The sequence below is a fragment of the Magnolia sinica genome, chromosome 13, assembly GCF_029962835.1.
Source record: "Magnolia sinica isolate HGM2019 chromosome 13, MsV1, whole genome shotgun sequence".
Taxonomy (NCBI): domain Eukaryota; kingdom Viridiplantae; phylum Streptophyta; class Magnoliopsida; order Magnoliales; family Magnoliaceae; genus Magnolia; species Magnolia sinica.
The window spans coordinates 37,302,288-37,314,624 of record NC_080585.1 but is presented as its reverse complement, the minus strand read 5'-3'; the positions used below and the strand labels follow the sequence as shown (position 1 = coordinate 37,314,624).

The 12,337-nt window shown below is 39.3% G+C and overlaps 1 protein-coding gene across 2 annotated transcripts in view; it reads left to right on the top strand.

The window, feature by feature from the left end:
- LOC131223599 (internal alternative NAD(P)H-ubiquinone oxidoreductase A2, mitochondrial-like) overlaps positions 1–12,072 on the top strand; it is a 75,813-nt gene extending 63,741 nt beyond the window's left edge. For both annotated transcript variants that reach the window (XM_058219036.1, XM_058219035.1), the window contains exons 7-8: positions 11,237–11,416; positions 11,702–12,072. In XM_058219036.1, the coding sequence (XP_058075019.1) occupies positions 11,237–11,416; positions 11,702–11,854 (333 nt within the window). In that variant the 3' untranslated portion in view covers positions 11,855–12,072. The remainder of the gene's footprint in view (positions 1–11,236; positions 11,417–11,701) is intronic.
- The last annotated feature ends 265 nt before the right edge of the window (positions 12,073–12,337 follow it).

Below are 12,337 nucleotides of genomic sequence, written 5' to 3'. Positions count from 1 at the left end.
GTGGAAGTGATATAGTAAGGTTTTGTGCATTGTCCGGTCAACATGGGGCCCAAGATCAATGCTCAAGTTAAGTAATTGGGCAATCCACATGTCCAATGCATATGATTGTATGTTCGGTATGTAGGGGGTAATTCATACATAGGTTTGGGTGTATGTTCATTGCTTATTAACTGAATGAGTTCTTTTCCTAATCCAATAAGAAGTTCAAACTTGATTTGGTTGAAACTTGTTTCTCTGATAGATAAGCTAGTCTTGGACCCGAGACCTTGATGTTGAAACGCAAACTGTCTATCACTGATGTTGAAACAAAAACTGTCTACCACTGAAGCTTAGTCCTCAGTTTGGAACCACAGTTCTTGTATCTAGATGTTTTCTATTAATGGATCTATTTTTCTCAATAAAAAAAGTGATGCAGGACATGAAAATTAATTATGATATATAAGATTTCAGGCCTTAGATCATACTAATTTAGAAACAATCACAATAATTCCACATCCCACATAAGATCAAGCATTCAACAAGATGAATCTACGAGGGTTCAAGCCTACACATGTTAGGGCTAAATCAATTAAAAATTATAAACCAAACAATGCTCAAAGGAGAGTAGATTCATCCACACATGCAAACGATTATTCTTCAATCCAAGGGATTCACATGTTTCAATTCGGGAAAACCTAGGGTTGTAAAAGTTGAATAGAACTTGGGATTTAGGATTATCTAAGGTTAGGGTTAGGGAAATAAGGCAAGAGAGGAGTAAAATAGAGGAGAGAGACGAACCCGAGATGTTCCACACGTGTGGACAGCAGCTGGGTCCAGACGCTTGCGTGGGATCCTGCCCACACATGTGTGGGGCCCACGAACCCAAAAAAGGGCAGCTTGGGCTTGGTCGGCCAAGGGTGGGCCACACGCACCAAATCTCAGGCCGATCAGACGTCCGGTTTGTGTATGGTGCTCCACCGAAGTTTCAGCCCTCTTGCAGGGCCTGATTCTGCAAATATGTTGTAGAAGAAGGATTGGCTGCAAAAGGGGGTGGATTTGGAGAGTGGATGGCTGTGGGAGATGATGAATATAGAGGGTAGGAGATGGGGGCAATTTGGGATGGGTGTGGCTTTGCACCCAATTGGATTTCCACAACTCAGAGAATTAGAAAAGCAGGAAAACGCAGAATTTTATTCATAATCTTCAATGGAAAAAAAAACCCTACAAGGGGTTGCCTATTTATAAGAAAAACCTATACCTTAAAAGTCGCGCCATGTGCACACCCTATTACTTGGAGATGAAGTAACAAAAAATAACTAATCAAGCAATCTAAACTATCCATGATATTCCTAATAACAATAATAAGCAAAACTCAAAGTACTAGATCATCTAAAGTAGTGGGCCACGATCATGAGATCCAATGGTGGGATCCACATGACGATCGGGTCCACTCCAAATAACCAAAACACTATCTTCTAATTAGGAGGCCCTCCATGGATGTTGTCATCGATCCAGATCGATGGTGGAGCCCTCCTCCTTGCGTACGTGCATAAGGGGGGACGTACGTGTGTGCAAGATGTCCCCATCAAAAAGATTGGGAAAACCCAAGAGGGTGGGAACCTTATGTGAAATCTAAAGTAAATCTGCTTTATTACATGAGGTTTGATGGCTCACATGAACCAAACTGTCATCCACTTTGGTTGGTTTAGAATTTGGACCAAAATGCGAAAAGCAAATAACCCTAAACCTATCTTTATGGACTGCCAAGAATATAAGGCAGACCTGACTTGGTTAATTTTATCATTTCTAGTATACCAAGATAACCGTACATTGCTTAAACATCCATGTGGCCATAGTCCTCAATATGATAGTGACTTCGATCATGATTGTTTAGGTTGAGGGCCAAATGGGCTGCCCCTAACATGGTGTGAAGGTCCAACATGCCAAGTATGCTGCACTAAATGGATGTTGTGGGATTGTGAAAACCAGTAAGATTCCACAATGCATTTGGATTGCATTAGTGACTACCTCATGTTTGAGCTCAAGAGATACGTGGTTGTGTGGATGGTTCGTCTTTGCTATATGCCTAATGGGTGTTGTATCTGTGTTAGACACTTCAGTTTTAAGTGTAATTGACATGCACCATACTTGGGTAACATAGGGTGGGACCTAGGGCAGTCTTGTGCTTATTCAGCAAGTTGGAATTGCACTTTAGGAATCCACATGGAGGTTTTGCATGGGTGATGCACATGGCACAATGACATGGGCAGTGTTCGTAGTATCAGTATATGTACTTGTACCAGGGGGTATTCTGGTAATTTGAATTTTTTTATTATTATTATTATTTTTCCCATTTGGAGTAAGGAGGATTGTTGGAAGCGGTTTTCTATATCTATGGTTCTCAAAGAAATCTCTTCAGGATTTCGGTGGACATTTTCAACGGTTTATGGGCCGAATTGACTGAGATTAAGGCAGGAATTTTAGGCGAAGCTGGATGGTTGCCAAAACAGACGGAACTGGCCATGGTGTGTGGGAGCATATATCAATGTCATTAGATTTTTGTACGAAAAATCGAATGGGAGTAGGGTTTCCCGGATTATGCGAGCTTTTTCAGAATGGATCACTAAAATGAGATGGTTGATTTACCAATGGAGGAAATCAAATTTACATGGTCAAATGGGCAAGCCAATCTAATCAAGTCTAAGCTAGATTGCTTCCTCATTTCCCCAGAATGGGCATAGAAATTCCCATTAGTGCACCAAAGGGAGCTGCCTAAACCAATTTCAGATCATTGTCCAATTATGCTAGAATTGGAGGACTAGGACCTCCGCCCATTTAGGTTTGAGTTGTGTTGGTTAGAGATAGAAGGTTTTCGGAAAAAGTGGTTTAGTGGCGGTCTTCTTTCTTGATTCAGGGAGGCGCATGCTTACTTTATTCTAAAAATTGAAAAGGCTGAAAGGAAAAATTAATGTGTGGAGAAAAGAGGAGTTGGGGGGTAGAGACGAGGAGACATCAAGCTTACTACACAACATTCAACTTCTCTATATGAAGGAAGAGGTAGGAGATTTATCGGAAGAGGAAACTGCAAGGTGGGAAGTCTTAAAAGCGAGTTACAATGCGAGATTAAGAGAGGATGAAATCAAATGGAGACAAGGAACTCAGGCCCTTTGGTTGAAAGAAGGAGATAAAAGCATGAAATTCTTTCATGCTATGGCGGGTGCTTGTGCGAGAGTTGACATAATCAAGTCATTAATGGTATAGGGGAATAGAGTCGAAGGTATAGATAAGGTGGGCGATGCAATAGTTAAATTTTATAAGGGTTTTCTATGAAAGAGGAGTGGAAGTGGCCTTTGTTACATAATCTTGCATTTGATTCTATAGATCCAGAAGCAGCATCATCTTCGAACCAACCTATTTTAAAAGAAGAAATTGTGAAAGCAGTCTCAGAGTTGGGTAGTGACAAAGCTCCTGGGCCGAATGGATTTCCAATAGCGTCCTATCAAAAGTTTTGGGATTTAATCAAGCACAATGTGGTTGTTTTCATTAATGAATTCTATGAAGGAAGCATCGCTTCAGAGCTTGAAGCCACATTCATTGTCTTGATCCCTAAAAAAGGTGCTAAAAGCGTTAGAGATTTTAGATCCATCAGTCTCCTAGGTGGCCCATACAAGATATTTTCTAAAGTGTTGGTGTCCAGATTTAACAAAATCATTGGGGATTGGGAAGTTATATCTCTGTCATAGGGGGGCTTTCGTGGAAGGTAGGAAAATTGTGGATTCTACATTGGTGGCTCATGAATGCATTGACTCATACAATAGGCGGGGTTTGAAAGGAATTATATGTAAGCCTGACATTGAAAAAGCTTATGATCATGCTAAGTGGGATTTTCTCAATTATGTCTTAGGTAAGATTGGTTGTAGTTATAAGCAGTGTTCGAAATATCGATACTATCGGCCGATATTATCGTTATCGCACCCCTGTGAGACGATACAGTCACGATAACCCCCGGAAGATACCCAAAAACTCAAAATCCAGATATCGGCCGATATATCATCGATATCGCACGATATTTTGACGATATCACGCGATTTCCTCTCCATTATTGTCGGACATCGACGTCATCGTCCGAAAAAATCGGGAAAAAAAAATAGAGAGTGGATTTCGGTACCTGTAGAAGAGATCACCATGATCGGAAGCTTTCATTTGGTGGGCGATTCGAATTGAAGCGTCATTCCTAGGTTACCGCAAATAACATCTCCGATTTTGGAGAGAAATCCGGAGACATCCGATGAGATTTGGGAGATATTTTAGGGTTCTGGTTTCCGGAACCCTCTCTGTTTGAAAACCAAAGGTCGTTCGAGCCTTTTTTCTTGGACGCGGATTAGCTATTGACAGGTTGTGTAGCGAGATCGCTACTGAAGTGATGTCACCAAGTTACGTGGGTCCCACCATGATGAATGTGTTATATCCACACGGTCCATCCATTTGGAGATATCATTTTAGGACATGAGTCAAATAACGAGGGGGATAAAATTCTGTAATGGACCCCACTACAGAAAACAATGGAGAAAGTGACATACACCGTTGAAACCTTCCTAAGGGCCACCGTGATGTTTATTTGAGATCCGACCCGTTAATAAGTTAAAAAAGGCATTATAAAAGGGGAAAAAAATATATCAGCTTAATCGAAAACTTTTGTGGCCCTCAGAAGTTTTTAATGGTGGGCGTCACTCTCTCTACTGCTTTCTCTGGTGGGGTCCATTGGAGCTTTGAATCTTAGTCATTCTTAGGCTAATGGCATAAAATGTTCTCTCCAAATTAATGGACGGTGTGGATACAAAACATACATCATGGTGGGGCCCACAGAACTTGGTGACGTCAATTCAGTAGCGAGTCTCGCTACTCAGCTAATCCGCGCCCTTTTTTTATTGTAATCGAGTACGTGTGCACGGCGCACCACCGAACTGTGTTGACGTCACCAAGTTCTGTGGGTCCCAGCATGAGGTATGTGTTATATCCAGGCCGTTCGTCCATTTGGCGAGCTCTTTGTAAGGCTTGAGCCGAAAAATAAGACAAATCCAAAGATCAACTGGACCACACTGCAAACAGCGGTGGTAGATTGAATGTTTACCATTGAAACCCTTTTGAGGGTCACCGAAGTTTTGGATCAATATGATATTTATTTTTCCTCTTTATTCAGGTCAGGTCTATGTGACCTAATTAACAGATTGTAAACATCAATGTCGACCCAAGGAGGTTTCAACAGTAGGAATTTTCCTACCCACCTTTTCCTTTAGTGCGGCCCACTTTAGTCTTAGATTCTGCTCATTTTTGCTCTCAAGTGCTAAAATGATCTCAAAAAATGAATGGACGAGGTGGATTTCTTACAAACATCACAGTGGGCCCCACATAGGTTTTGAGCGAAGGAACTTGGTAGCAGCGCCCCACCCCAGTGTGGTGGGAAGTGGATCCCCTAGTGAGCAGTGTACTTTGTAAACTTTGTGGGCCCACTATAATTCATGTATTTTATCCACTCCGTCCATCCATTTTACCAGATAAATTTATGGTTTGAATGAAGAGAAAAAACTATTATTAGCCTGAACCAAAACTTTTGTGGCCCCATTAATGGTCAATCACCATTGTTTCCTATGGTATGGTCTACCTAATTATTGGATCTATTTTATTTTTTAGATAATGTCCTGAAATGATATGGAAAAACGGATGAACGAGGTTAATACTGAATATAGTTGTCTTAGTTCAATCGGACAGCGCACAGCTTGGGACCTTATACAAAGGAAATTTATTATGTACACTTCTTTTTTCAAACTTTATGATTTAAAAGTGTGTATTAAGGGCTTTTTTAACAATTCCCAAAGTTTCATTAAAAAATTCAACCATTTTCCCAATGTTTCCCCATGTTTCCCAAAAAGTGCGATAAATTATGTGATACAAACGATATATCCCGTGCGATAACCGATACGTATCTGTATCCCAAGGGTGCGATACATTGTGCGATACCGATATTTCGAACACTGGTTATAAGTGGTGATCTTGGATCCGGTCATGTGCTACTTCGCTAAATTCTCAGTTTTGGTTAACAGTTCTCCAAATGTATTCTATTCAACATCTAAAGGATTAAGGCAAAGGGATCCTATTTCACCATACCTATTCGTAGTGGTTATGTAGGCCCTCAGTAGAAAGATAGCAAGAGGTGTCGAGGTCAACTTGGTGAAAGGATTTAAGGTGGACAACTTGGAATTTCATGTTACACACCTACAATTTGCCGATGATACATTATTAGTCTATGAAGCAGATGTCCTAAAAGTGAGCAATCTTTGATTGATAATAGTCAATTTTGGAGTTTTGTCGGGTTTTAAGGTGAATATTAGTAAGAGTGAACTACTGGGGGTGGGTATTTCGAAAGAGGAAGTGGGGTGATTTGCGAGGATTTTAGGATCTAGGGAAGGTTCATTTCCTACCACACATCTCGATCTTCCTTTATGTATTGGAAGGCCTGCGAAACACTTATGGGACAAAGTGGTGGAGAGATTCGAAAGAAAGTTGTCTCAATGGAGTAGATATTTATCTTTGGGTGGGAGGATAACTTTGATTAAGGCAGTGATGTCAAATCTTCCAGTCTATTATATGTCGTTATTTAAATGTCTGAAATCAGTGTACTTGAATTAGACAAGATTAGGCAGGATTTTTTTGTGGAAGGGAGCAGAAGATAGCACAAATTTCATCTTATGAAATGGGAGGATGTTTGTAAGCCTTGGGACCAAGGGGGTGTCGGGTCGTAACCGACCATTATGGGGCTGTTACAACCATTACGGGGTTGTTATGGGTCATTTTTTTCGTAATGGCCGTTACAACCACATAACACGTAACAATTACCACCATTACCAGTACATAACCATTTTGGAATACTCTGATCCATACAACCATCCATCCATCCATACATACACTGGTACATCCACCAATCCATCTATGTGCACATAAAATGTTCGACTTGCATGTGTTAAGCATATAGCTAGCATTCATTCTAAGCCAGGATAAAATTATGATTCTTTTAGTATGATCGGGCCCTGCAGTGGTAAAACCTAGTGAACTAGGCATACTCCCTCTCTTCTCTCCTAACCAATTCCATTTTCGAGGTGCGAAATCTCTACATGCATGATCTTTATGACTCATACATGCATCCATCCATTCATACATGCGTACATGCATACAAACATCCATCCATCCATGCATACATCCATCCATACATACATACATACATGCATACACATCCATCCATCCATGCATAAATACAAGCATGATCCATACATCCATAAAAAAAAACAATTCAAATAGAAAATATTTTATAAATAAATATATTTTTAAATAAACAGATTTCCATCAAGAGATGGACCCCATTGATCATCAAAGTAACAAATAAGAAGAAAAACAAAACAAAGCAAAACTATAACAAAATAAGTTGAAATTATTTTTTTTTCAAAAATTTAAATAATTACAAAAATAAAAATAAAAAATCGAAAGATCCACATAAATCAATAGATTAGCCAACCCTCATCATCATACTAAAAATCAGGCCCTCAATTAATTAATTTAGGCGAAAAATGGGATTTCCCTAATTTCCTCCAATTTCCCCCATTTCGACTCTCAAATCTTTTGATTTTCTACTCAAATCCATGTCAATGCATGAGAACCATGCGTAGACATGGATTTGTAGTGAAATCCATGCAAAAGAAAGAAAGAAAAAAGCACACTCGTGCTTGCTTCTTCTTCTTCTTCTTCTTCTTCTTCTTCTTTTTTCATTTTTTCACATCTTAGGTGTTCCAGCCTACGGAGCTTTCAAGCTTCGATTTCTCCTCCAAATGATGGATTTGATTCACAATGCTTGAAGAGGAATGGTCGAAATCAACCCCTCCAAAAGATCCTTAAAAAAAATAATCCTCAAAAATCCTTTTTTCTATTTTTTGCCTATTTACACACCTAAAAAGGCCCATTTCCCCATATCAACTGGTATCAGCGATATTATTATCAATATTATTTGATGTAGGGGAGGGGAAGGTTTATAAAGAGATAAGGGCGACATTTTAGCGATACGATATATATATATATATATATATATATATATATATTGCAATATTAGGTCATATATAAGACTATTGCATACACAGTGTATATAACAGAATGATGCACATGATCCTACCCCTTGTGTACCGTGTATTGGAGGAAGTAGTGTGTCATCTACTCATTCCTATACCACGTACCAAAGTGACCTACGATCCAGGTAACCTTGGTCGATTAACTCAGTTAGTGATATTTATTTTCTCATGTAGATTATTCTAGAATGCCATTTAGAATAAATGCTATGAAGTATATAAATTGTTTTAAACTTTCACTCTTTTGCAACTTACCATTGTTAAGAGAAAACAAAAACTTGAATATCAGAGAACATTGAAATTCAATCTCTCCCAAATTTTCTACGAATTTGTTATGAGTTTCGAGTTATTTCTTTTAACAAATTTGTTCCTCTTATGTTCCTGATCCGACTCTATGGTATCAAATGAGTAGTAGCAAGAGACAAAATAATAAATTTGTTTTTTATTTTTCAATTTTAGATATGTCGTTTTCATCTCTTGCTCATTAGATGAGTTGGTGGAGACAATGTAGTGTGTGTGAGTGATTCAAGGTTCAATCCCTGGTAGTGTTACCCAATGTTTTCAGTAGCGTAGCGTAGCGAAAATGCTATGTAGTGTACGCAAATAGCGTAACTCCGTGGTAGCATAAGCTACAGTGCATTTACCACATGCTACATGTAGTGTAGCGTAGATAGCGTAAGCTACTTGAAATCTTATTTTTTAAGTATTTTTTCTATGTTAGTTTAACACCTATTTAAAAATGGTGATGACTTATACCTATGACACTTGGCACTACATTAAACTAATCCGGACCATCCAAATTGTGGTCCATATGATGGATAGAGCACTTAGATTAATCCAAACCATCCAAATTGTGGTCTATATAATGAATTTGTAATGTTTCAATACATGAAAAAAAAAAAAAAAAAAAAAAAGGAAGGTCACACTTAGAGATGTCTAAAGGCTGAGAGAGAGAGAGAGAGAGAGAGAGAGAGAGAGAGAGAGAGAGAGATTTTGCTTGGAAATAAGTGGTTGATGATCCAGATTCATAGTCAAGAACTCATAGAAATTATGCATTTTGTAAATTTTATCATATTTTCTATTATTTTAATTAAAAAATATTAAGGATTGTGTAGCTTACGCTACACGCTATAGAGGGCCAAACGCCACGCTATATGCTACATGTTATTTAAAACATTGGTGTTACCTTTAAAAAAAAAGATATGACGTTTTCCTGTATGTTTTTTTTTTTTTTTTTCTCCAATATTTGGCTACTAGTAATCTTTAATGTTTCAATATGAAAACAAAATGCAAAACTGAAATAGGTCACAAGTGGGGGGTTTTTAAGTTGTATGTTACGGTTTGAGCTTCTTCAATTAAGGCCTTTTCAAATTGTCCTTTAGGGGCTGTTTGGATTGTAAGTTCCTTTAGATAAGTTACTTACGCCATGAGTAGCGTATCTTGGTTTCTACTTATTCAATAAGTATGTTTGGTAAATAAAATACTAATCAGCCAAAAAAGTAGAAAAGTATGTTTGGTTTCCAACATTATAAGTATCTCTCAAGTCCGTTTGGCCCCCCTCACATTCACCATCCATCATGTGTTGCCAAACTTTAATGTGGGTTGTTCATTGTGGGGGCCCCACATTTGATGTGGGTCTTCCATCATGCGGGGCCCACCTTGGATGTGGGCCATTCATCTTTAGGGGCCGACCTTTAATGTGCATTGTTCATTATGTAGGGCCCACCTATGATGTTGGTCATCCATCATGGGGCCCACCATCAACGTTATTGACGATCATGTCGGGCCCACCTTCAATATCCACTGCGTATCATGTGGAGTCCCACTTCTGATGTGGGCCATCCATCATGAGGGGCCCACCTTGGACATGGGCCACTCATTATTAGGGTTGACCTTTGATGTGGACCGTCCATCATGTAGTGCTCACCTTGATGTAGATCATCCATCTTGTGGGCCCACTATTACAAATTGCCCATCATGTGGAGCCTACCTTTAATGTGGACTATCTATCATGTGGGCCCTACCTTCAATGTGGGTTGTTCATCATGCGGGCCTTGCCTTGGATGCAGGCCATTCATCATTAGGGGCGACCTTTGATGTGGACCGTCCATCATGTGGAGCCACCTCAATATGGGCCATCCATCATGTGAGACTCAGCTTCAATGTCCACTGCCCATAATGTGGAGTTCACCTTTGATGTGGACCATCCATCATGTGGGCCCCACTTTTGAAGTGGGTCGTCCATCATACCAGCCCACTTTGGATGTGGGCTCTTTATCATTATGGGTCAACCTTTGATGCGGACTATTCATTATGTGGCCCATGTCAATATGGGGCATTCATCATGTGGGGCCCACCTTTGATGTGGATCATCCATCGTGTGAACCCCACCTTCGATGTGGATAGTCCATCATGTGGGGCCTCCTTTGATATGGACTGTGAGAGAGAGCCTCCAATGACATGGACCATTAGAGACCAACCTCCTTTGATATGGACCATGAGAGAGAGAGAAGTAGAAAAGTAATGAGTCAAAAAGCTAAGAAAATAACTTCTTAAGATAAGTAGCTTTTAGCACATAAGTTACTTTTACGTTGATGCTTACCAAACTAACTTTAGTGAAAAAAGTAAGACTTAATAAAAGTTAAAAAGTAACTTAGTTGGTGGTATCCAAACAGGCCCTTAGCCTCATTGTCTTGTCCTTGTATTTTGTAATTTTGGCATAGATATATCATCCATACCCTCTTAATAAAATTTACCGTCATCTCTCCAAAAAAGAAAACAGGTCATCTCATTCTAGATAACATCCATTACATTTTAAACATAATAGTTTATATAAATTGTTGGTTATATTTTGAATCCCTACCCAAAAAAAAATAAATCTATAATACATAATTACGACTAAATAAAATGAGATGAACTCATTTTTAAGTGGCACCCAAACAGGCCCTAAGTTCCCTGAACAATATCAGCGAGTGCTTTGAGTCTTGAGAAGCTGAAAAGTCATTGGCACACAGGCATTACACACTCACCTGTCATGCATGCCACACCAGTTCTTTCAACACTTATCTCAAAATCGGTGTCCAAAACAGGTCGCGGAGAGACAAGGGAAATATCTGGCACATTTATTGAACCAAATTGGTAAAGCTGGAGGAGGTCATGCCAATGCCGCTGGAGATATTGAATTAGGTGCCCCATTTGTTTATAAGCATTTTGGAAGCATGGCATCCGTTGGTAGCTACAAAGCTCTTGTCGATCTCCGGGAGAGCAAGGTGAGTTCTTCTCAGATCAGAGCCTCTCTAATGCCGCATTTGGGAGCGTAGAACTCTTGCTTTTAGTTGCAGATTCAATGCGATCCCAATCAAATCTTTATTGGGATAAGAAAAGAGCTTCCTGTACTTTTCCCAATCAGTATTTGCATGGAAGTGAGAAAGCAAAATCACACTTAAATGTGATTTCTGTTTCCTATCCCAGTTGTGCAACCAATTGTGATTTTTCCATGCTTCCAAACTGACTGTAAGTTATTGAACCGGGTGGCTAATGTTGCATTCTTACAGGAGGGGAAAGGGTTGTCTCTTGCTGGATTTGTTAGCTGGTTTATTTGGAGGTCGGCATATCTCACTCGGGTAGTCAGTTGGAGGAACAGATTCTATGTGGCAGTCAATTGGGCTACCACATTTGTATTCGGTCGTGATATAAGCCGCATCTAGATCAAAACAGGTACCTGTAAATGTCAATGATAGGCCAGTTTGGCACTATGCACACTCTTAGAGGATAGACATGGACCACGTCTGAGGCTGGAATAATATGGCTATTGCTGTCAAATTATCTTTTTATAAAATGTTTCTTTTTCTCCCTAATTTGATCTGAACTTCATCTGAGGTGGATGATGAGAAGGAGAACAGAAATAAAAGAAAATTTTAAGGTACTTCCTTGATGTTTAGGTGATTATGGCGACAACAGGTTGCATTAAAGCTGTGTTTGGATGCCCACTTGTATTATGATGTTATTGCAAACAATAATTTGCCATTGGATTTTTTGGAATTGCATTTGGTAGGTTCCCAATTAACGCCAAAACCAATTTGAGTTCTGCTAGATATTGTTATGATACATGTATCTGGTCTGATTACAAATACAATGCTGCATTGTTGTTATCATTGGCAGGATCTCTTGGGTTATAGTCGTTTTTTTTT